At 29.9% G+C, this 26,331-nt stretch overlaps 2 protein-coding genes and 2 long non-coding RNA genes across 4 annotated transcripts; 1 reads left to right on the forward strand and 3 right to left on the reverse strand.

Annotated features, from left to right (window-relative positions):
• The first annotated feature begins 2,726 nt into the window (after window positions 1–2,726).
• On the forward strand, window positions 2,727–8,392 carry LOC109804246 (NADH-ubiquinone oxidoreductase-like protein). Its single transcript, XM_020366039.3, has 2 exons — window positions 2,727–3,115; window positions 8,031–8,392. The coding sequence occupies exons 1-2, from the start codon at window positions 2,803–2,805 to the stop codon at window positions 8,225–8,227; spliced, it is 510 nt and encodes a 169-aa protein (XP_020221628.1). The 5' UTR covers window positions 2,727–2,802; the 3' UTR covers window positions 8,228–8,392.
• Window positions 8,393–9,580: 1,188 nt separating this feature from the next.
• Window positions 9,581–15,674, reverse strand: LOC145949238 (putative receptor-like protein 8). The gene is made up of 2 exons (XM_083075856.1): window positions 14,871–15,674; window positions 9,581–9,879 (listed from the first exon to the last, which is right to left on the reverse strand). The coding sequence occupies exons 1-2, from the start codon at window positions 15,655–15,657 to the stop codon at window positions 9,872–9,874; spliced, it is 795 nt and encodes a 264-aa protein (XP_082931982.1). The 5' UTR covers window positions 15,658–15,674; the 3' UTR covers window positions 9,581–9,871.
• A 2,317-nt stretch (window positions 15,675–17,991) lies between these two features.
• Window positions 17,992–20,234, reverse strand: LOC145953897 (uncharacterized). The gene is made up of 4 exons (XR_014431123.1): window positions 20,178–20,234; window positions 19,903–20,029; window positions 19,220–19,328; window positions 17,992–18,660 (listed from the first exon to the last, which is right to left on the reverse strand). It is a non-coding gene; the product is annotated as an uncharacterized LOC145953897 (long non-coding RNA).
• A 279-nt stretch (window positions 20,235–20,513) lies between these two features.
• Window positions 20,514–24,081, reverse strand: LOC114915183 (uncharacterized). The gene is made up of 3 exons (XR_014431124.1): window positions 21,795–24,081; window positions 21,619–21,671; window positions 20,514–20,947 (listed from the first exon to the last, which is right to left on the reverse strand). It is a non-coding gene; the product is annotated as an uncharacterized LOC114915183 (long non-coding RNA).
• Window positions 24,082–26,331: the final 2,250 nt, after the last annotated feature.

Below are 26,331 nucleotides of genomic sequence, written 5' to 3' on the forward strand. Positions count from 1 at the left end.
GAACCTCCTTGTTGCTTCAAGCTTTGAAGCTTGTTCTTGCTTCCGCCATCCTCCACTGAAGAACCTTAAGAGAAGAAGAGGACATTGAAGGTAGAGCTTGAAGAGGAAGAACATCAATCACTTCTTCAAGATCTTGCATAAGTCTAGGGTTTTTATGAGGATAATAGGAATGCCTATGATGTAGGGTTGATTGACTGGTCTGTAATTACATTCTTACTTATAGTGGATAACCTGTAATTTATGTTGATTACAAAAGACTGGGTATAGCTTTTTGAGGAAAGGAAACTAGCATAAATTCTTGTATGATTCTCTTATTCCCTTCATCTTCATATCTTGTTATTTCTTAATATTACTTGTTAAGTCTTGAAATCTTGTTTGTTTGATCTTTAAAGCTCAATATTGAATTGATTAATTGTTATTGGTGTCAAAAATATTGATTAATCTTTTATCCATCAATATGACATAATCATTTTAAAAGATCAAGAAACTGGTTTTAAAATGTTAAAAAAAAGAGAAAAGTTTATTTTTTTAACACCAATTTAACTCGCTTCTTAATAAGCTTATATTTCAACATCATTTTATATCTTAGTTTGATAAACATATATCCTTTTTTTTTTCTCTCCTTTTAAATGAAGTTTAGTGGTTATACCTATCTATGTAAAAGGATTTACACAATCAATCAGTTAAAAATCACAATTTATATAATTTTTAAGATAATCTATAATTAATATAAAGGGAACAATTTCTTTCCTCCAAAATTTTGTATAAAAAACTCCTATAACTCTTGAGTATCCATATAATTTCACAATAAAATTAAAATTATATTAATTATATAGTAACACATTAATAAATAAAAATTGTAATGGAATCATAAAACATTAATTATAAAAATAATTAATTATTACATGAAAAGCTTGTATAAATATATTTATATTATTTTTTAATATATTTTAACAAAAAAAAATCACGTTATGGACAATTTTAAAATACAAATAATTTAATTCATGAATTTTTTTGAGTAAAATTAAAATTATATTAATTATGTAATAACAAGTTAATATACAAGTTTTATCAATACATAAAGTAAAATAAATTTAAATAATTAATAATCATATTAATAACTAATTTATAAATAATAAGAGAATAATTTCTTCCATAAAAAACTTTGTTCCAAAATTTTCCACCAAAAAATCTCTTATAACTACTCTCGAGTATTCACACAATTTCCAAATGAAATTAAAATTACATTAATTATACAATAACATATTAACAAATGTAAACCATAATAGTATCACAAAATATTAAATTATAAAAATTAATTATTACATTAGAAAATTTGTATAAATATATTTATATTAGTTGTAAATATATTCTAGCTAAAAAAAAATCATGTTATATACAATTTTAAAATATAAATAATTTAATTCATGATTTGTTTTGAATAAAATAAAAATAAAAATATATTTATATAATAAAATATTAATATAATTTTTTTATGGATATCATAAAATATAAGATTAAAATTATTAATAATTATGTTAATTATGAATTTATAAATAATAAATCACGTTAAAAAATATCAATAATTTTTAATGTAAATATTTTAACATAATATTACTATATAAAATGAACTAAGCTCAATTAGAAATACTTGCATAATTATAAAAAAAAACAAAATAATATTAATGTATAAACGGCAATGATATCATAAAATATTAATGATATTATTTTAAATTATTTTAGTTTTAGAGTAAAAAGAATTAAAAAATTCACTAAAAATTAATTATTGAAGATAATTATTATTATACTAAAAATTGATACAATATTAAAAAATAACACATTAATAAAATTATATTAAAAAATGTTTAGATAAAAAATTATCTTTATAACATAGTATTCAAAATTTTCTTCTAACAAATTTTCATATACAAATTTGATAAATAAAAAGAATTTTTTTTATTACTTATATAATATAGTAACACATTAGGCATCATAAAACTTTAATTACATTAATTTTAAATTAATATACTACTTTAAATTTAACAGTAGCATTTTTATATGGTCTTTCTTTTTTTATCTTTGTGATTGTTTTAAACTTGAATCAAACGAAAGAACAAACTTAAACATAAAACATCCCATTACCATTACAAAAGAAACAAGGGTCATGATATATATATATATATATATATATATATATATATATATATATATATATATATATATATTTTTTTTTTTTTAAAATAAGTACACCTCCTTTTTTTAAAAAATTATAAAATATTATTTTAAAAAAAATATATTTAATTTTACACTTTCAACTTTTAATTTGCTATTTTCTTCTTCTTATTTACACACTTTTTTTTTTCTCTTTCAATTTTTACATGTTACAAAAATAGGTGGGGTGAAGGAAAAATAAGGGAGTACATGTAAAAATTGAAAAAAGGAGGAAAGATATGTGAAAAAAAGTACTAAATTAAATGTTGTGGATGTAAAATTAAAAAATTTAAAACAAAAAATTAAGAATATTTTAAAATTTTAATTATTTTTTTTAAAAAGAGGTTTACTTATAAAAAAAAAAGGAAGTGTATATATCATGTAAGAAACAAAACATTTGAATCCTCCAAAAGTTGGGAACTATTCAACTTGAGGACCATTTTGGGCCAAATTACAGGCCCATAGGAGTGTTTCGAAGCAGCCCAAAAGGAACACATTGTATCGAGCCCACCCCTTCCCTCCGAGTCGGAAAACCATCATAGAGCGAGACGCGGAGTGAGAGAGATCGAGAGAGTGAGTGAGTGAGCGAAGATGTTTCTCCGAGCGGTGGCGCGGCCGCTGATGGCGAAGGTGAAGGCTTCGACGGGGATCGTGGGTCTGGACGTGGTGCCGAACGCGAGGGAGGTGCTGATAGGGCTCTACAGCAAGACTTTGAAGGAGATCGAGAAGGTTCCAGAAGACGAAGGGTACCGCAAGGCGGTGGAGAGCTTCACGAAGCACAGGCTCAGCGTCTGCCAGGAGGAGCAGGACTGGGAAGCCATCGAGACACGCCTCGGTTGCGGCCAGGTCGAGGAACTCATCGAAGAGGCTCAGGATGAACTCAAACTCATTTCCTACATGATCGGTATTTTTATTTTATTTATTTATTATTTTATATATATATATATATAGGTTCTGTTGTGTGGTTTCGTGAATGGACCTGTGTGGGTGAAATCAATTGATCTGGTTTGTGTAACCTAGCGTCCTAGTTTGGTGCCTTGCAATCTCTGTTTTTTTTTTCTTTTTTTCTTTCCGTTGGCAATGTTGCAAACTGGTTTCTAAATTGTGAATTTGTTGGTTTGTTTACTTTTGAAGTTGTGAATTATTTTATTTTATTTTTAACCCGAGAGCGAGAATTTGAACGGATTTTGACTGTAGGATTCTCATTGGGGGTACAATACAACTTTTGTGGGTTTAAGATGCAATTTTGTTACGGTCCTTGATTTTTGCATCTAATTGCAGCTACTATGGCTGCAATTGCACAGTTGCAGAGCGTGTTTTGAAATGGTCACGGACTGATTGTTAAAACATTGGTTCTATGTAATGACCCTCGCATCTCACACAGCTGCGTGGTTCCCCGTTGTTTTTTTAAGCTGTGAACATGTGAAGTAGGAGGTAATTGAAGTTTGCATGTTACAGCCCTATATTTCTCCAACACCTGAAAGGGCCCATAATATTTTGGAGATAGTTTTTTATTAATTCTACGCAAAACAGACTGTTGTCTATGTTGGTTCAGATTCAGAAAAGCCCACTCTCCAATCCCGAAAACTTGCATTTTTCTGCTTTTATGTGCATACTTCTTCATCTGCTCTTGAGCCTTGTTTAAATTATATTTTAATTGATAGAAAGCCTCATCCTTCTCGTGATTCTCTGGGCTACAGCTTCCACCTTAGTGTCTCCCAGCACAAATCGAACCACACTTGGTGGTTTTCTGCCTTATACCCCTTCAAATGCGGTAGTTCCTGTATCTATATAAAAGGTGGTGTTGTACTTGTACCATAATTTTGTCCAAGGTAAGCAATTAGACCAATCCTTGGGTACTTCATAACAGGGTTGTTCAATAGCCATTATGGTGGCGGCAGCCGCGATCCATTATGGCCATTTGGGCTGTACATGGCACCGTTTTGGGCCTTTTTTTTTTTTTTTTTTTTTTTTTTTTTTTCTGGTTTGGGCCATTTTTTTTCTTTTCTGGTTTGGGTCCGGGTTTCTTTCGCGGGTTGGGCACCCAACACATAAAATAGGGTTGCAAAAACCTTAATACATATTAGCCTCTCTTCCGTGCAACCCACGGCTGCTCCGACAAAACCCCACTGCCATCGTCACCTTCGCTTGCCACTGTCGCCTCCAACGCAACTGCCACCGTCGCCTCTGACGCAGCTGCCACCATCACGTACGGCATAACTTTCTTCTCCCCCTCCACATGCACCACTGTCATGCCACCCTAACCTCCGCGCATGCTACTGTCACCTACGGGCGCGCCACCATTACCTCCAACGCGACTTCCTCCTGGTTTTAACATTGTTGCTTTGTTTTGATGGTTATTTAATCCTTTTGTTGGTTAGGAATTTATGTTTCTTTATGATGACTATCACGAGATTATGAATGCCATGAATTTTAGATTGTTATATTGTTGGTTTTAATATGTGTTTGTTAATTTTCTATTTTTTCATCATATTATATATATATATATATATTTCTCCGCCATGATGTCTGCCATGGCATCCGCCATGGCAATATGGCATTTAAAGGTGATGCCATGGCAATATGGCATTTAATGGTCCTTGCCGCCATCTGCCGTATAACCTTACTGATAACCTTGGTTCATAACTAAAACCTCTCAGATATGTCTCTAAGCATCTATTTATTACTTTAGTTTGACCATCTGTCTTCGGATGATAAGGCATTTTTAACACCATTCCTTGCAATTTAAATAACTTCTGCCAAAAGATGCTGACAAATAGAGGATCTCTATCACAGGGAATTCATTATGGCATTCCATATAACTTCATTGCTTCTCTTGCAAAAATGTCAACCACATGTCTAGCACTGTATGGATGTTTGAGGAATATGAAGTGAGCATATTTTGACAAACGGTCAACAACTACAAGGACTGCATCATATCCTCTAGATTTAGGTAATCCAATAATGAAATCAAGTGAAATAGCTTCCCACTACTGCTTGGGAGTGGGTAGGGGCTGTAATACTCCATAAGGAGAGGTGGCTGAATATTTTTGTCGTTGGCATACATGACAAGCTTCCACAGAATCCTGAATTCTTTTCTTCATACCTATCCAATATAGATTCCCTGCTATTCTCCTATATGTCCTTAAAAATCCAGAATGTCCATGAGTTGAAGAGGAATGAAACTCTTCCAAAAGAAGTGGAATGGAATATGATGAAGAAGGTATCACTAACCTGTCCTTATAAAGCAAAAATCCCTTTTGAAGGCTAAACCTGGGTCTTGAACTAGAATCTCTTTGTAAGTCATCAATTAATTGTTTCAAATCATGATCCCTCTTACCTCATCTACAATCTCCCTCTTTTGGTCCCACATTGGTGAAGAAACCAACACCTTTAAGATCCCCTTCCTCACGAATACAAGATAAAGAATCTGCAGCCTTGTTCTCAAACACCAGTTTATAAACAACTTCAAATTGATAACTCAACAGCTTAGATATCCAAAATTGTAGATTACAAATAGCCACCCGTTGTTGCATCAAATGTTTCAAACATTTTTGGTCAATAAAAACAACAAGACATCTACCCAAAAGGTAATGTCTCCAGTGTTTTATTGCTAGCACAAAAGCCATCAATTCTTTCTCATACATTGTCTTGAACAAGTTATGATTTGCAAAAGCCTTGCTGAAATTTGCAAGTGGCCTTCCCTCTTGCATAAATACTGCTCCTACTCCTTTTCTTGATGCATCACACTCAATTTGAAGAGATTGAGTGAAATTAGGAAGTGCCAACACAGGTGTAGTGGGAAGATCCCTCTTTAGTCTCTCAAATGCTTTCAGAGCTTGCAGACCCCAATGAAACCCTCTTCTTTTTTTTTTTTGTAAATTCAGTAAGAGGTTTTGCTAGTTTCCCATAGCCTTTCTATACACTTCCTGTAATATCCTGTCAAGCCCAAGAATTCTCTCACTCCTTTAGAATTGTAAGGGATTGGCCAGTCTATTACGCCCTTGATCTTGGCAGGATCAACATGAACTCCAGCACCCAAAATAACATGCCCCAAATACTTCACCTGCTGTCCTCCAAAAATACACTTATTTTCCACAAAGAAATTCTCCTTTAAAATATGTAGTACTTAAAAAAGATGCAAAAGATGTGTTTGCCAATCCCTACTATAAACAAGTATATCATCAAAAAAATACCAACACAGACCTTAAAAATGGCTTAAAAATCCAATTTTTATTGTAGCTGGGAAAGTTGCTGGAGCATTCATTAACCTGAATGACATTACTTGGTTTTGATAATGGATGAACATTCAATTAGGAGACCAAAATTGCGGATTTTATAAAATTGAGGGATTAAAATTGCAAATTTAAAAATAGAGGGATCAAAATTGTGGATTTGATATTATAGAGGGACCAAAAGTACAATTTAACTTAAATTTTAATAGTATTTAGTATATATTGCAGGTCATTCAATATTGATCTTGATGGTCCTGAATATATTTCAGTTAGGTTCTAGCACTTTGTAAGAAATTCCTAAATTTAGAAGGCTCAAACTTATGGTTTGTAACCTACCACATTTGGTAGTAGTTAGGCTGGATTGATTTTATAGATGATAGTTTTTGTCTTGGAGTGACAACTTGATCTGGAACGACTTTGCGTTTGAAACTTTGTGCTGTTTTGTGTTTATACTTTGAATGAGAACTATCATGGTTAAGGTATTTTGAAATTTTAGATGCATTATATAGTAACTATATGAATATGGTAGTTGTTAGCGGCCTATTGTCCATGTCTTTTTTATTTCTTGATAATCAGTCTTAACTTTGAATCTCCTATATGCTTAATGCTAATCTAAAGTTTGTTAGCATCTCCAAATTTTTGTTGTACGATAATCACTCATAACAAAACTTAAGTTGCAATTTTAAGTTTCATGAGTTTTATTTTAAGGAAAATTGCACTCACCTCTCCTGATATTTGTTTAAATGACACACCTTCCCTCTAATTTTTAAAATCACTTAACATCTCTTAGAATAACATTATTAGTTAAAGTGAGAGAAAGAGAAGAAATAAAAGTCAATTTATATTCTGTCGATCATATACGCTTCTATCTTTTATTTCTGAATTACATACAATGCTTTGTCTTTTTTATGAAAATTTTAATTGTTCTTCAGTTTTGAATTAATAATTTCTTAGCTCATTCTTTAAAATTGTTCCTTGAAATTGTTATATTTTTTAAATAACAACACATGATATTTATGATATAATTTGGGAGTTAAAATTGAGTAATAAATCAAGTTTCATTCAATTGTTAATACTTGTGTTAATAATTTGTTCTCTCTTAATAAGGCACAAATGGTGTTATCTTATGTAAATGGTTGTATGTGTCACTTAGATAAATAAGTAAGGGGGTTATTGTCCACTTGAAAACTAGAGGAGAGGTGTGTCATTTGAAAAGATCTCAAGGGAGGTTAGTGCAATTTTCTGTTATTTTAAACTAACATGGAAGTAGCATCTTATCTTTTTGGAATAAGATTTTAACTATTTTAGAATATTTTGGAGTTATTTTTAATTATTAACATTGTTGTTTTCACACTTGTACATTTTTTTAAAGAACAAAGTAAAAATTGAGGTTACATTTTTCTAATTAAAAGTAAAAAACAGAATAATCTTCCCAAACTAAACAGTCCTTTTATTTGTCTTGTATTCTGTATTAATACAAATGTTTATAAAAATCACTCATTAATTGCATCTTTGGAAAGATTTTTCATTAACTGATTAGAAATTTTGTCTACTTATATTTTATGTATATATGCTGGATTGCAGAGTGGGATCCTTGGGGTGTTCCAGATGATTACGAATGTGAGGTGATTGAGAACGATGCACCAGTTCCCAAGCATGTTCCTCTCCACCGACCTCCTCCTCTCCCTAAAGAATTTCACAACACACTAGAGGCACTTGCATCTCAATCGGGAAAAGATACTCCTGCTGTCAACTCTAGTGAATCACCATCAAAGGCATGATTTGCAGTCAGATTAGAGCTTTGGTTTTTCACTCTGAATATATTTATCATTCCTTTGCATTAAACTGTTCGCATGAAGTGGTTTCAGACTCATCAGTTTTTGTTGGGGAAAACTTTGGCTCCTCAATAACTTGAACAATATGAAATAACAAGAACTTTTTTTTCACTTTACAAGTATATATAATGCATAAAACATATCCATTATTAATAGTCTTTAATTTATTTATTTATCTGGATTACATGACTCCCTAATGCATCTAAATATAATATGGCAAATGTACTGTTCCAGCTAGTCTGTTGGAGTATTTCATTCCCTAAATGGGTTGAAACTGTATTATATTCACATTTGACCTGTGTTTACTTTGTTTCAATCTGATATCACGGCATTTCCCTTTGTTCTATTAAAATTTCCCCGTCCCAAATATTTATATATTTAATATATCAATTCAGGTTCCTAGGTTCTTAATGGTATACCTGCCATTACATTACATTATCTATTTAATATGTCATTACATTAAATAGGTTCTTAATGGTACTAAACATTAATCTTTGGGGGAGGGGTGGGGTAGTTGAAGCATGAGGATTTATGTGTTCGAATTTTGTGATTATTATTTTTTTAATATTTCTTATCTTTACTAAAATAAAAGTTTTGACAAAATGAACAAGTTAGTTTGGTCCTTGTAATTATTTTTTTAGTATTTTATTTTTTTTTAAAATTTGGAATTATTATTTTTAATTTTTATTATTATGCAATTATTTTTAGTTACTTATTTATTCATTAAAAGATTAAATAATCATTTCAAGTGTTACCAATAATTGTTAGTAATGTTATCTTATTATGTTAGTTTGTGATATTTCTAACAAAAGTTTATAGGCCTATAAAATAAATTAAAGATAAAAATAGTGATTTTTAATTTTAGAAAGATAAAAATAAAAAAATTATAAGAATTAATATTAAAATTTATTTATTTTACAAGAACTAAAACAATATTTACAAATTTATAAAAGAATGGAAAACAAGAAAAAACATACATCACCAAAATAATTTGCTCATTTTATGAATTTTTTTTAAGTCAATATTAGAAATATATAAGTAGTCTTTAAAATATTAAAATTATGCCACATAATTTATCATTTTAAAAAAATTCTTCAAATTAGTCTTTTCAATATTAATAAAAATATATTAATACAGAAATTAAATTAAAGTCTATTATTAACCTATGCAATAAAAAAATGTACAAATTGTGAATGAGAGAAGTATGCCACTTGATATAAAAAGTTGATAGTGTGAATAAATTTGGAATTCCTAAAAATTTGAGACGATTATGTTATAATAAGCACTTTAGACTTAATATATTATAAATAGATAATTTAATATTTTTATTGCCTGGACAATATAATCGTACAAGTAAATTATTAATATAATATATGGTAATTTATACTTCATCACAAGCACAACACTGATAATATCAAATAACTATAACCAAAGTTATACAAGTCCAAGCGCTTCAAACGATGAAATCATAAATATAAAACCTAAGGATATGTCCCTATTGCCGGTGAACAATATAAAACAACCATAAATTCCAGCTTATTTTCTGTAGATAACTTGTTTTGCTCAAATGATTTGCAAAAGGATGGGTCTTCAAGATGCTGAAAATTAACAAATGAAATGTGAGCTTCCCAAATATCAAAATGAAACAAAAATTTATTGACGTTCTCTCAGATAAATAAATAATCAATTTAATGAATAATGTTTTTCTTTATACAAAGAAAATTAACATTAATATTTGTCAAGAATTTGAAGTAGTAAGAATAACATATGGAGTTAATGATAGATAAAAAAAAAATTAAAAAAAAAACACAAACAATTAGCTCATATGAAAAACTTGCATAGTATAACGGTGCTAATCTTTAGAGTTTTATAAGGCTATCAAGTATTGAGCATTAATAATTTTAATGCTATGTATATAAACACTAATACATCCAACGATTATAAATAGCCAAGAAATCGCAATTCTTAGTTAATTAGCATACTACGCTTACAATTGTTGTGCAATATAACTCATTACATTTGCAAAATACGTCACAAAAGCATATATTAACCTTTCTATTGCAAAATCTTGAGTATAAATGTTCTAACATGTAAATATATTCGCATCATCTCTCAAATCAACTATTTTATTTAACCAACCATACATTACTCAATAATGTTATACATAAAATTTTATTGATCCAAACATTAAATTAAAATTTTTAAATACATAGATCAAATCTTCAAATTTTTTAAAAAATTGAAAATAATATGATACTTTATTTCATTAATTTAAATTGATGGATAATTATAAAAATATTTTATATATTGATTTGAAATTATATAACGAAATATCATAAGATTTTTAATTTTCTTTTAAAATTTAAAAATTTGATCTATACATTAAAATTTTTTAATTTAATAATTAGATCATTGAAATATTATGTAAAATATATGAGTTATTGAGTAAAGTAAGTAATAGTTTACAAAATCTTACTCTTGAAATAGGTGAATTTTACCTATATATTATAGGATCAGTTGACATCATGATATCAAATGTGTGAAATGACATCTTCAATGATTTCATATATAATACAAATTAAATCAATCTAAATGTTGTATTTAACGTTATTATTAATCTAAATAATTTTATATACAAAATTGCATACAAATTTAAAATTATTTGATATTTTATTATATCACTTTATTTTAATGTATACAATAATATTTAAAATATATGTAAATATCCTTATTAAATAATATATTTAAAAAAGTTCAATTAAAATTTGCTATGATCACAAATGGAATATCATAAAAAAAAACAATGGTTAAATAAATTAACTTTACATTCGAAAAAAAAAATATTGAAAGCCTCATTTCACATGATAACAACAAATTGAAAATCATTGGCGTACATAAAATCATAATGTTTATAACCTTAGGCTTTCACATGAATTGATCTTCTAAACATTCATCACACAAAAAATGAGTTTTATTTATTTATTTATGATTTTTAATAGATACTTGAATGACCTGTCCACTTTAACATTCAAATATCAAAGAGCTTAAAAACAAATTTTATTATTGAAATATTAATGGAAAACAAAAAGGTTGAGTAAATCAGTGAGGATAAAGAAAAAGCAAGTTACCAGGAGAAAAAAGAAACTTACGAATAGAACGAAATGGAGTATGTTTGTTTTGTATTTTTGTTTTAGTTTTAAAAATTAAAAAATAATTTGTAAAGGCTAAAAGTAGGACAAGAAGATGCAAAAGAGTAATATGGTCTTAAATAATGATGTATGAAAGTATTATATAATGTAATATGTAAAGCTCTTTTCCATTAACTGTCTGTACCAATTAAACTCTTTTAATTTATCCTATACTTCTTCTAAATAATTTTATGATTAAATAATTAAAAATTAATTATATTAAAAGTAGTTGAAACTTGTGAAGTCTAACATGACAATTCATAGCTATAATATTACTCTATCATTTATTAAATATTTTTTTATCAATTATTATTTTATAAAGATCACATAATTATAACAATATACTCTATCACTTAGGTTAAAAGCCATTTTTATTCAAAATTGTTTTTTTTTTTATTTTTTATTTTAAATTTAATTTGATATGCACATAAACTAAAATTTATGATGATTATTTATTATATGAAAAGTAAAAGCAGTTATGTATGGAAAGACTGCAATTTATTACCTGTTAAGCTATAGTCACCTCCGTACATGAGAGAATTTAAAATAGGCATGTGACCAAGAACGCTTGAATAATATTGAGCCCAACACCATCCAAAAGCTTATAACAAATCCAAATGTCATACTTATGTAAAATTCATGACTTAAAAGTGAATTTTCATTCTCATCAATTTCAACTTTTGGCCCTTTTACGTGCTCCCCATGATCAATACACGATTTCTCCAGTGGTGGCCCACAAAGATCAAGATTATCTTCAAAACTCGAGGCAGGGAAACTTTGTAGTTGTGTGCCAGTTGGAATTTCTCCAGTTAGATGGTTGTGTGACAAATCTAACATGGCGAGTCGATCAATTTGAGTAAGACTCAGAGGAATTGAATCAACAAATTGGTTTCTTGACAAATCAAGAAATTCAAGTGATGATAGCTTGCCAATATTTGAAGGAATTTTTCCTGTCAAGTTGTTTCTTGATAAATTCAATGAAATTAATCCAAATAAATTCTCTATTTCGATAGGAATTTCTTCTGAAAAGTGATTGCTTGAGAGATCAATGCTTTTTAAAAGTGATAGCTCAGTATTCTTGAATATTTGTTCTGAACCTTTCCACATCAAGAATGCATTCAAATCGTATGGTTGTTCGCCTTCCATAATAGAGGTGTTGACAAAATACCAATGACCTTCATAATCACTTGAAAATGTATTTTGAGCCATTGAAGTAAAATTTTTTATGCATGAGGGAATTTGCCCAAATAAGTTATTTTGAGAGAGATCCAACAGTTGAATGCTTCTTAGATAACAAATTTCTAATGGTAAACTTCCATAGAAATGATTCATCCCCAAACTTAAAATTTGCAACTCTTGTAATTTGCTCCCAATCCAAGCAGGGATACGGCTTGATAACTTGTTTTTTGCCATATCAAGCATTACTAGCTTTGTGCAATTACTCAGAGAGAAAGGGATCTCATTTGTTAAGTTGTTGTTTCTCAATAGTAATGCTTGAAGATCAAAAAGAGATCCCATGGAAGTAGGAATCTTTCCTGAAAAATCATTGTGACTTAGATCTAAATAAGATAATGACTTGAAATGGCTCCAACAATTCGGAATATGTCCAGATAATTGATTATTTGAAAGGTCTAATTGGTATAAGGTTTCAATTGTACCATTGGCACATAAAAATGAAAAAGAATTTGAGAATTTGTTTTTGGATAAATCAAGAAACATAGAATATCGTAGAAATGGTGGTATTGGGCCTTCAAACCGATTTGATCCAAGAGTTAGGAAAGAATAAGTATTCTTCTGTGGAAAATTTGGAATTATACCAGAGAGATTGTTGTATGAAATATTCATTGAAATCCATTCCTGTAATGCTAATGTAGCCCAAAACCACTTTGGAACCTTATCTGATATTGAAGCATTTGAAATGTCAAGATGATTAAAATGATTTTGCATTTTCAACCATTTGGGAAATGTTGGACCTAGCATGCAAGATTGCAATCTTATGTAGCTCAACTGAAAAGGTGGAACCCAATTTTGTGTGAATGTCAAGGCCAATAATGAGTTCTCTGACAACTCCAAGTCTTTTAACTTAGACAAATTAGTGAAATGATAGTCAGTTAGCACACCTTTTAAGGAATTTGATTGCATGTATAGACTTTCTAGTTGAGGTGGAAATCGAATATCTTTAGGAATGTCTCCATTTAACTTGTTTCTACCAAGATTTAATCCTTTTAAAGATGAGAATATTGAGAGGTCAGGTAGTGTTCCATTAATTTGATTCATGCCTAGATATAAATATTCCAATGAATATCTAGCACATCAAGATAGGTGATGGATTATCTTGGGAAACTCTTCATCCAAGCTATTGTTAGACATGACCAATAAGTGCAAAGCACATGCATTGCCAAATGATTTTGGAACTCCACCTTCTAAAGAGTTTGAGCTAATGGACAAAGACTCCATTTGAGATGGCAATTTACTTCCTTCGGGTATCTTCCCACTCAATTGATTTCTAGAAAGATCCAATATTTTTAAAGAAGAGAATACTGAAAGGTCAGGTAAGGAACCTATGATTTGATTGTATCCAAAATCCAATTCTTGTAATGAGTATCTAGAACACCCGGACAAGTGATCAAATATCACTGGTAGCTCTTCACTTAAACTATTATAAGAAAGATCCAATGAGCTCAAAGTACATGCTCTCCCAAATGATTTTGGAACTCCACCTTCTAAAGAGTTTGAGCTAATGGACAAAGATTGCATTTGAGATGACAATTTGCTACCTTCGGGAATCTTTCCACTCAACTGATTTTCAGAAAGATCCAATATTTTTAAAGATGAAAATACTGAAAGGTCAGGTAAGGAACCTATGATTTGATTGTATCTGAAATACAATTCTTGTAATGAGTGTCTAACACAACCACCAGACAAATTATGAAGAATTGATGGAAGGTCTTCAGTCAAATTGTTCTTACTCATGTATAAAGAATGTAAGGTGCATATATTCATGAAGGATTTCAAAATCCCAGCCTTCAATCTATTATAAGAGAGGTCAAGGTGCTCAAGGGAATTCATCTTGACCATGTCAAAATGATTGGATGTGGAAACCTCCAAGAGGTTATAACTAAGATCAAGCTCAACAAGGTTGGAAGTGGTATTTGACACCCACTGGAATATCATTGGTGACGTGAAGGTGTTCGAGGATAGATCAAGGAGGGAAAGGGAAGTAGAAAAATTGAATGTAGAAGGCCTCAATGAAAGGATAAAATGATCGGAAAGGCTACAATCACTTAAACTTAGTTGTCTTAGTTTTGGTAGCTTGGCAATCATTTGCAGGGAGCTGTTAAGATTAGGTATGGATGACAAGTAAAGATGGGTTAGAGAAATGAGATTAGACAACCACTGACCTCCATCATCAATTTTGAGATGATTTCCTCCAAGATAAAGCTCTTGTAAGTTTGAAAGGTTCCCAAGCTGAGATGGTATATTTCCTTCAAAAGAATTGTAGCTGAGATCAAGATACTGCAACTTGGAGAGATTTCCGAGTTGGGATGGTATCTTTCCTTCAAAAGAATTGTCGTTGAGATCAAGATGTTGCAACTGGGAGAGATTTCCTAGGTGAGTTGGAATTTTTCCTTCAAAATCACAGAATGACAGATCAAGGGATATCAAGTTGGTGAGAGAGCCAAGAAACTCTGGAATATGTGTGTTGTAAAAAGAGTTGGAAGTGAGGTTCAAATAGTTTAATTGTTGCAACTCCATCAACGACTTGTGGATCTCTCCGCTGAGATAACTTCCCGAGTTGAGAGAGCGGGAGATTTCATATGAATTGTAAGCATATTCATCATCATGAATCTCACCATGAAGGTCGAGCATGAGGACATGGCGAGTGAGGTTGCTGCAGCGGATGCCCTTCCATTGGCAGCAGTGAGGAGTGGTCCAAGAGGAGAGCATGCCATAGTCATCAAAAAGGGCAGCCTTGAATTGGAGAAGAGCTTCCCTCTCCCTTTGAATGCATTGAATTTCATGTTCATCACCACAAACAACAACCTCCACCCACACCAAACACACCATCATCATCAACATTTTCAATTTCAAACGCATCCTTGACATTATCATCACAACCACTAACTCATTCATTGATACTTGTTCTCTCTTTAATATTACCACTGCCAATACCCATATATATAACATATGAGCCAACCACTTCGAAAGCTCTCTAACTACATAAATAATAAATTATTTATGACGAACATAAATTAATTTATCTTTTCCATAGCTAAACTTAATTTTATTGTTTCTTGTTCACTTGTTTATCATTTTAAATTTTATATCTATGTTTACTTTTGCTTTTAGTTTTATTAATATAAATGAAATTCTTAACAATTTTTATTATTTTAATTTTTATTTATTAACTTTTATATTTAAACAATTTCCATAAGAATATATTTAATATTAAACAAATGACAGTCATGCACAATTAACATATACTCATAAACTGATATTTAAATTAGAAAAAACATAAGACTTATCATATATTTAATTTTAAGCAAAGAATCAATTTTGGTCCCTAAAAGTGGTGAATATTATTATATTATATTAATTTCTAAAACTAAAAAATGTCAGATAAGTCTTTATTACTCATTATTATTTTGATCCCTAAACATATTTCAATATTATTACTTTAATCATCTATATTTTAAAACTTTGAGTTAATGAAACTCTCAATTTGAACTTTGATGAGTTTGCATGATATTTTTCTTGAAGTTTCAGTTAGTAATTAATATGACAAAGTCTTCTAAATTTATATATCAAAATGATTATTTACTCATTTAATTTTTGTTTTTTGAAGTTTAGTTTTGTAATATAATAACGAAATATAAAAAAAAACAGTAGCTTTTGCTTCGATGAATCCGCATAATGGATTAAATCCCTCTCAAATATGAAATAAGTATCATTCTCATTTTGCTTACGTCATTTCCCATCATTTCTTCCACGTCGTTGTCCTCCTTCAAATCTGAAATGCTAACTTGCACTAATTTATTTAAATATTTTTACTTTTATTTTATTCTGTTAAAAACTTAAAATTCATATATGTGAGGGATTTTGTTTGAATTAGTTTATTGGCTTTAGAAAAAAGATAAATGTTTCTTTTTCATAAAGTAATATGAAACATTCATTAACTTTACTTATAACTAATTTTTATTAAAAAAAATTGATTAGTGTCTCTCTCAATCACATTCTTTTCATTGATTTTAGTTGGCCCTTTCGGTGGAACAAAAGGAAAGACTTGGAAAATAACAAAGTCATGGCGTAAGTTAAAACAATAAATGTGGAAATTGTTATAAAGTGGGATGGCCCTTATACCACTTTGTAGGAACAAAACAAAATAAAAGACTTTGAAAGTCTGGTCATCGTAGTATATATATAAGTTAAACATTAAAATCTGTCAAGCACTATGTCGGTTAGTGATGAGAAATTATAATAGTATATACATATAATTTTAAATTTGAACTATGATAACTTTTTTTTTTACTTTTTTAATTTTGATAGATAAAAATAATAATAAAATATGTGTCTATGATATAAAGTAAGAAAATAGGAGAAAAATCAAAAATCAAAAATAAAGAAAAAAAGAAAGGAAGTAATTAATAAATATATAGAGTGAAAATAAAGGTTACTTAGTAGAAGAAAAAACAAATATTATCACTCCATATATAATAAACGAGAATACATATATGGCAAGTATTTTTAGAAATTTTTCTTATGATATTTTTAGGTATTTCTTTTTAATGAAATGGATTTTAGGAGATTTTTAACATCTTATTTATTTTAATTTATCTTTATAATATATATTTTTAAATAAAATATTTTTAAAATAGTTAATCAATAATTAATAATAATCTTATAATATAATATAAGTTATTTATTATAAATTTAAAATATAATTCATATTTGAAAATACTTTATACAAATTTTAATTATAATTAATTTATACATCTAAATAATATATATATATATATATAATAATTTATTATATAAATTATAATAATATAATAAACATTAATTAACTTATGTTATACAAATACTAAAATATTAATACACTACAAAAAATGTGTGATTTGTGGCGGTTATTTTGACAGTTTCTGGCGGTTAACAACCGCCACAAATTGCATTACCGGCGTCATTAATAACCGCCGGATCTACGGTCCCCAAAATTCGTTTCTGGCGGAGATTTTGTAAACGCTGGTGTTTAGCGCCAGAAAATTCAATCTCTTTCTGGCGGTTCAAAACCGCCAAAAAATGCGTTTGGGTTTGACTTGTTTAACATTTTCTGGCGGTCTAAAACCGCCACAAAATTGTATTTCTGTTTGACTTATTCGTCATTTTCTGGCGGTTTTAAACCGCCACAAAATTCATTTTAATTCTACCAACTTCAAAATTTCTGACGATTTTAAAACCTCCAAAAAATTATTATTATTTTTACTATTTACATTTTTTTTGTGGTTATAGATTGCCAACAAATATATTTATTATTTTTTTCGCATTTTTTTGACAATTTTAAACCATCAAAAATACACTTTATTTTACTTTATTTTTAAAATATATTTGAAATTATTTTAAAAATGAATTTTTATTATAAATTAACAAATAATATTCTATATATTTTAGGTATTTATCAAATTATTATTTAAAATTATCACTAACCATATTAATCATTAAAAATTAATAATGACTATATTATATTGTTATTTAATTCAAGTAACTTACAAATAAAAATTTTACTTGTCAAATTCTATGATCACTTATTTTAATAAATTATACCTATAATTATAATAATATTTGTATTTTGTATGTTTCTTGTTCAAATATAATTATATAAAGATACATTAAATTAACAACTTTTAACATTATAAAAAAAAAATCAAGACAACATCTAGCCATAGGTCTAGCATGACATATTTTTAATTATTAAGACATTAACATCCATCAATTCTAAAACATATCCAACATATTAAGTAACTCAAAATCAAATTCATGATCAATGCTCAAAAGTAAAATATGTAAAAACATAGGTTCAAATTCATGAGTTCATCATGTCTAAAAAAAATAATAATAATGTCAAATTCCATGAACATTACTATCTAATGAAGATCTTCCTTGTGGTGTTGGCATGTCGTGTCCACTCCCTTCATCCTATAAAATACAAATTGTTTAATGTTATCCTTATTAATAAAATATGCAAAAAATATTAAACTTCAATTAAGTATTAATATAATTTAATTTAGTGCAAAATATAAAACACTAACAGAAGTGCCATTTTCAACGAAAGGCAAAAGTTACCCTAGGATGATCAATGAAGGTTGAGCCAAACTCATAGTGAGCAGTGGGAATCTTAATGTGATAGACATGAGAGTATCACATAGAATGATTAAACATAATAAACAAGAAAAGGTTGAGAATTAGGCAAATACGCAACTAATTGATAATGTTAGTTCCTGTTTGAGTTGTTAAAATTTTAACACACGGATATTGTCTAATAAAATAATAGCATTTTAAGTTCTTAAAATCAATAAGAAAAAATTGTATGCAGTTTGAAAAAAAAAAACTGCAAAGGATGTTAATCCTGTTTGAATACTATTTTGTGCTGATTATATTCTAGTGTGTCCTATTATGTTCTACAATACCTAAATTGAATAGCATTTTAGATAATAAAATAGTGAAAACGATTCTAGTAACAACAAAGAATTAGTACCTTCCCCTGTACCATTGTGGTTATTCTGAACTTGTGTTTTCCGAAGGAAAACTTAACGATCGAGCAAGACGCTTGACACGATTCAATCGCAAGGGTTTCGATGTGGTACCTGTAATAAAACAAAATCATCATATCAATACAGGAATTTAAACTAGTATCTTTGTGAGATTTTATTCTCACCGACGATACCAACCTTGGTTTGCTTTCTGTACATTAACATAAATCAAAAGATAGCGTACTATTACTTGATAAATTTAGAGATAAGATGCAATATTAAAGGAAGCAAAATAAACACGCAATACACAATGTCAATTCAATTTGACGTCTGCTTTTTCATCAGATACACAAATCTCTTGCAGACAGACTCACATGCAACTAAAACTAGAAGTCTAGAACAAAGCAAGCATGCAAGCAAATAAGTCATATTCTTATTTGTTTATTTCCCTCTTTATACAAATACCCTAATAATCTCTAAACTGCTGAATTAAACTCTAGCCTACTAGATTAATAACAGAGAATTAAAATGACTTAAATATATAACATAAAATAAAAAGTTACATAATAACAGAATTAAATTAATTCTAGCCAGCTCTAATTAACTAGCTACATATATATAAGGTTGGTGAAACAGATTTATCAACATAACTGTAAAGAAACTAACAACAGCAGTATAGCTTAATTACCATAGGTTTGTCATAAAACGGAAGTTTTACTCCCATGCCCGACCTCGAAGCTTGGGAGTCTTTAGAGAAACAACATCCAAAATTCTTCCATATTGAGAGGATAAGCAATACAAAGATCTCTTCAATTCTGCCACATCAGACAAAAAAACAGAAAACAACGTTAACAACAAAAGTGCATATCCAATTACAACATCCAAGATGCAAATTCAGTGCAACCATAAAAGAAATGCCACTTCTTATATTGGCAAGTAACAATGAAGGGAGAGAAAATATACCTTAAACTTCACTGTGGTTAAGATTAAATTAAATGATCGACTTGGGGTCACCTGGGAAAAAAGGAAGAAAATGAAACAGAGAACTCATATATATATATATATATATATATATATATATATATATATATATATATATATATATATACCTTAAATTAAGTATAAAGAACAAATACATATAGAGAAGTTTTTCCTTTTGTTGATAAAAAACAACTACATGTAGAGAAGCATAGTAGATACATACATAGGGGATCATTGTAGCAAGAACGTGAACATAAAGAATGCAAATCCTCTTTCCTTCGGAGTGTTGTATTGTAGCAGGAACGTGAACATAAAAAAAAAACTCAACTTTCTCTCTCAACAATTGGTAATTATCTCTATAACCCCCATTATTTTCAACCTAGAAATTAATCATCAAAATCTCTCAAACCCACCAAAAATTCTTTCACTGGAACTCAAAAAACCAACAAAAATTGAAAATTTCTATGTTGCCTACAATTTGCAGATAGGATGCTGAATAAAACTTTATTAATGAATAGACGATACAAAACTAGTTACCACCACTTAGTTATGTAATGCAGTTCCAAAGTGATGGTGAAAGGTGCTCACATTTAAGTCGTTGTACACAGGTTCGTCGTGTACAGAGTTATGTGGACACAATTGACAACCTCAAGGCAAGAAATTATGTTGCATTTAGCAATTCCTCTAACAATGCAGTACCTGTGATTTGGGATGCCTTTGATTTTGGCTTATGTGTTCCATCAATGATGAACCTAAATAATAATAATAACACCCGAAATTAAAACAAATGATTTAGAGCTTCCTCTTTGAGACTACAGAAGCACAAAAATTAAAAAGATAAAAAGATAAGCGTGTTCTAGAGAAACAAAATTGTGATGAATTTAATGAAACTATGAAAGGGACTTTGGAGATAACACGTGGATATTGTTGCCATCCCATTGTCGCTTCACGCGGAAAACAAAATACTGTTTTGAACAATCTGTCGGTGTGTTTGCTTCCTCTTTTACTTGCCTTTTCTATAAAAAAATATTTTTGTTAGTTGTGGGTGATGAACTACACATGTAGAGAACACAATAAAAGATAATAATAGGAACGGTGAAACCTTTCAGAGATTCCAAGTATCTCACTATGACTTCCAATCCTATCAGTTTCATCCCGGAAGTCCTGTTGGTCAACTGATATCACCAAGATCTGCCATCTCAGCTTCCGGCACCTCATCATAAAAGCTCAGCTAGTTTATCGAACCAGCTCAGAAACTAGTGCGGCTATATATCTTATCTATAACTTAAGCATTGATGAGTAATAATCGTAAAAGCTACAATGACCAAGGTTTTAATTAAACAAAATCCCCACAATCGTTTATCAATAAATCGAGTTATGCATCCGCAAAAATAGAGAGACAACAAAGAAGATACAAAATTACCTTGTAACCAAACACCAAATCCATTTTCATTGATCACAAAGTGTTCCAGAATCCTTGAGAAGAGAGAAAAAAGGAAAATCGAACAATCTGATTTAAGTCATAATTATAACTACGAAAAAGAAAATCATGATTAAAGCATAAAAGTAAAAGATTGAGGGATTATAAGTTGTGAGAACCCTAGACTGAGATTTTCGCGTGGAAAAGGGGTTGTAGTTAGTAGGGGCGAACGCTGAAGGAAGAGAGAGATGATCGAAGAAAAAGTGATCCAAAAATGCGAAGAAGAGCTTTGTTTCCGATTTGGAGCGCTTCAAAAGTCACAGAAGTGCGAGAAAGAGAGAGAGTTTTGAATTTAAGTTCTTAACTTTTAATTTTATTCTTTTAACAATAAAAAAATATTTTAATTAAATTGGTTACGTGGTGACATAAAGAGGTGGCAGAGCAATATATAGTTATTTAAACATTGTGGCGGTCTTAAACCGCTAAAAATTTAATCTTTTGTGGCGGTTATAATAACCGCTAGAACTACAACCGTTTTTAGCGGTTTGTTGAAACCGCCAGAAAATAACCGCTATTAATTACATAATTTTTTGTAGTGGTATATATATAATCGATTACGTAACATAATTATAAAAAAATTGATAGAAACATAATTTTAAATATATAAACTTTTAACTGTTTTTATATGAAACTACGTATAAGATATGGTCACGGTTTGTAGTAATTTTATATATAATTTTTTAATTTTAATTATTTATTTTAATTTAATGATTGTTATTAGTTATTTTTATATTAATAAGTGTTTTTATTTGAGTCACTCTCTCTCTCTCTATATATATATATTAAAAGAGTTAAGATATTTCATACCTCTAACAATTATATAAATAAGATATTAGATGGTTGTGAGTGATTATTCAAAAAGAATGTGAAAAATTATTTTTTTAACATTTGAGCGATATAATGGTCCATTTCAAAATAGAAAACAAAAATGGTTACATAACCTTATATCTCCTTTATAATATGTGTAGATAATTTATTAATTTAACATAACATAATTGATTTTATTAAAATAATTGATAAATGTTGCTACGATACTTCTTTGTATTTTTTTTTTTTACAAAGAAGTCATTTTAGGTGAAATTACATGATATTTTTCTCACAATCCCACGATAATTCACATTTAAAAAACACATTGCAATTATAATTTCTTCACATTTCGTCTTTCTTACACGCTTCTTCTCTCCCACCAAATACAAGGTAAATTTCAAATTACATTTTTAATATATAAAAGGTTTTATATACAACAATTAGTTGTCGTTGAAGATTTGAATAATGACCTTGGGTATTATTTTTGGTGAAATTTGATTTCGAGAATCAAATATAAATAATTTATTTTAGTAGGACTCAAAATCTTTTAAAATTGTGTGGATTCCTTTTATTTGAACTAATAACTATTAGTTTTCAACTTGAGAAAAAGAAATAAAAAGAGAGAAATTTTGCATAAATGTAAAATAGTAAGAGTTTGGAGAAGAAGTTGAGATTAAGTTTGGAGAAGAAATGGAGATTCGAAAGTGAAAAGTTAAGTTTGGAGAAGAACAAGTAAGGAGAAAGAAATTGAAAACAAATATAAATTATTAAAAAAGGAAATGATGGTTAGTAACATTGTAATAAACTGTTGATCCATAAGCCACTACAAGAAATGTTACATATAGTGACATACAAAAAGTGTCACTATAGGTACAATATATGTAGGTATATGTCTATTTGACATATAGTTACACAGAATTTTAGTGTTGATTTTGAATGAGATTTAACAACATATTTTGTACGTCACTATAGCCTATACCCACACTTTTTAATAATATACCAACATATATTATAATTTTTGTGTGAGTAAAAGTAGTTTTTAATGACATGTATAGTATCACTATAAGGTATGTATCACTATATGACAATATTCTTGTAGTGAGCATTGCTGAGACTTAAGATATGTAGGGTGTTTACAAGTTTTAACCCTTATTACATGGTGGAAATTAGTATTTATAGAGTACAATTTGTAACTACCCATAACTACCAATAACTTCCAACAAAAATTGTCTATTGATAATTGTTTTCTTCGATCTCTATCATTGGTGACATCTATGATCTTGATTCTTTGAATAATCAAATTTTTATCATATTCTTGTCATAGTGAGATTAATTGGAAGATAATATTCTAACACTTAGTCAAAATAATACACAAAAAATAGTATTATTTTGACTATGGTCTTTGTCCTCAATCTTAAAGGAGGTAGAAATGGCAAAAGAGACACTAAGAATCATTCTTAGGGACTATGATGCTCATCATGGCCCCAAACACTTCTCTAACATTGTTGCACTTAAGGTCACAACAACTAATTTTCAGATGAAGCTGGTGTTGTTGAATCTAATCCAAAACAACTAGTTTATCAGGATTGACCATGAAGATCCACACATGCATCTTCACTTATTCATTGAGCTATATGGCACTATTAAGATACATCAAGTTCTTGAAAAAGTAATCCAAATGAATTTGTGCCTCTTCTTACTCATTGGGAAGCTAAGATGTGGCTTAGTGCTTTTCCACATCAAGGCTTGAGTAATTGGTCTAAAGTGGAGACAAAATTCTTGGCAAGATTTTTTCCCCAATCCAAGATCAATTTGTCGTGTGACACCCTCTATCCCAACATACATATACAATAATTATAAAAATAAAATTCCTCATCATTAAAAACCAAATCTCCAACCACATAAGGGTAAAGAGTTCACATTCATAAACTTAATCCAAATAACATGTCAGTAAAATTACAAAGAAATAAAACTGAGTTTTCAAATAATTTAATGGAAATAGCATCCTAAATTAAGCCTAGCTATGCCCCAATGTCTCATATCCTATCAAAGCATGCCCAACTGAAGCCTAAGCCTCACCACCAACATCCTCATGTTGATGAACACCTGCAACGCAATTTAAACACATACAAAGAACAACAAGGGAGTGAGAAACATCTCACTCGATTTTAGGTGTAAAAATAATAGTTAGGTATAACACACACACAAATCATAACAAGCACACTCATAACTACACATTAATCAGGTGCAAATTCAAATGGTACATACAATAGTAACACATACATAGTCATTCATCATACAATGATGTCATGGACTCGACTCATAGATGCATGCATGTGGCGTCAGTCACATATCACATGGTGCATTGTCGCTAGCAATACATGTAGAGTAGTCTAGGAGTACATGCCGACTCAACCGTGCACTCTCAACTAGAAGGATGTACTGCTAGGGTCTTGTTGGGATAGTGAAGTCGTGCAAGATACATCCCATGCACACAAATAGGCAAATCTGGGCCTTCCAAACCGCACTATCCCCTAGGACTCCTCCAAGATGTTTTCACACTCGGAGGGCCTTCCCCAACGGTGTACTCCATATCGTACCACGTCACATAAATGCATATGATGCATATCACACATTCACAAACTCATGGACTCATCACTTTACTTTTCATGGAATTTCATGTCTTATCTCATTTAATCACATTTCACATTTTCATAGTCATAGTGCTCACAATAGCACGTCGTTTACATCATGTCTCATGTCATTTTATCTCATAATATCATATCACAGATCATATGTTCACTTTTCACATTTTCTCGTCATATTCACATAGTCTCATACAAGGAACTTCTCATAGTCATATATAAAATAACACATACCTAGAAATTATCCAAAACATGAATCCATCATCAATTTTACATATAATGCCTCAAAATTCATCCAAAGATCATATCCCTAATTTTACTTCATAGGGTTTCCCATAAGAACCCACACAACACTTTAATTCATATCAAAACTTATTTATTTTCAAAATTAATCACATATTTATACATCACATCCAACAAGGAACACAACATAACAATCAGAAAGCAAAATAGAAAACTTTCATAAGGTGCCTGTTCCTATAGGCATACCTCAGGCAAGGGATTGGGGGTTAATCCTGCTACCCAACAATTATTTCTACACCCCCGAGCGACATTTCTCACTCCCCCTAACCTGGATAAGCAAAAGACAAAGTTAGAGTAAAATCTGGTTAATCTCCTTCTTTTGGTTCTCTTTGATCTTCAGAGAGTGTGTCCAAAAGTAGTGCTAGAGTCTGCTATTTATAGATGTCAAAAGTGGTCAGAACGGCCCGTTTCGAATCTAGAACGACCCGTTCTGGATCCTTTCATCAGGTGTTAAATTCGCATCTGGAATGGCCCGTTCTAAAACCAGAACGACTCATTTTGGAGTTGAGTTTAACTCATAACGACCATATTTGGAACGAATCGTTCCCAACTTTAGAGCGGCCTATTCCCAACTAGGGTTTATAGGCCTTTTTAGTAGTTTAGAACGGTTCGTTCCAATTTAGGAACAACCCGTTCTGGGCTACTAAATCACCCTTATTTTAGTAGTTTGGAACGATCTATTCTAATTTGGGAACGACCCATTCTGGGCTACTAAATCACCCTTATTAGGCTTTGAGCCTTCATATAATTTGTGAACATCGGGGTGTTACATGTCAAAACCTAATAAATTTTGATCTTGCCCACAAATGGTTTTGACTTTGTTTTGAAAATCTTATCAGTTAAGGAATGCTCGAAGATAAAACTAATCATTCATCAATGGTTTTTGAAAAAGGTTCTAAAG

This window comes from Cajanus cajan, chromosome 1, assembly GCF_000230855.2.
Source record: "Cajanus cajan strain Asha chromosome 1, NIPB_CcT2T_4, whole genome shotgun sequence".
Classification (NCBI taxonomy): domain Eukaryota; kingdom Viridiplantae; phylum Streptophyta; class Magnoliopsida; order Fabales; family Fabaceae; genus Cajanus; species Cajanus cajan.

Excerpts from the sequence above, each read along its gene's own strand:
- LOC109804246 (XM_020366039.3), top strand. The coding sequence starts at position 2,803 with ATGTTTCTCCGAGCGGTGGCGCGGCCGCTGATGGCGAAGGTGAAGGCT. Across the intron at positions 3,116-8,030 it reads ACTCATTTCCTACATGATCG|AGTGGGATCCTTGGGGTGTT; the intron begins GTATTTTTATTT and ends GCTGGATTGCAG.
- LOC145949238 (XM_083075856.1), bottom strand. The coding sequence starts at position 15,657 with ATGTTATATATATGGGTATTGGCAGTGGTAATATTAAAGAGAGAACAA.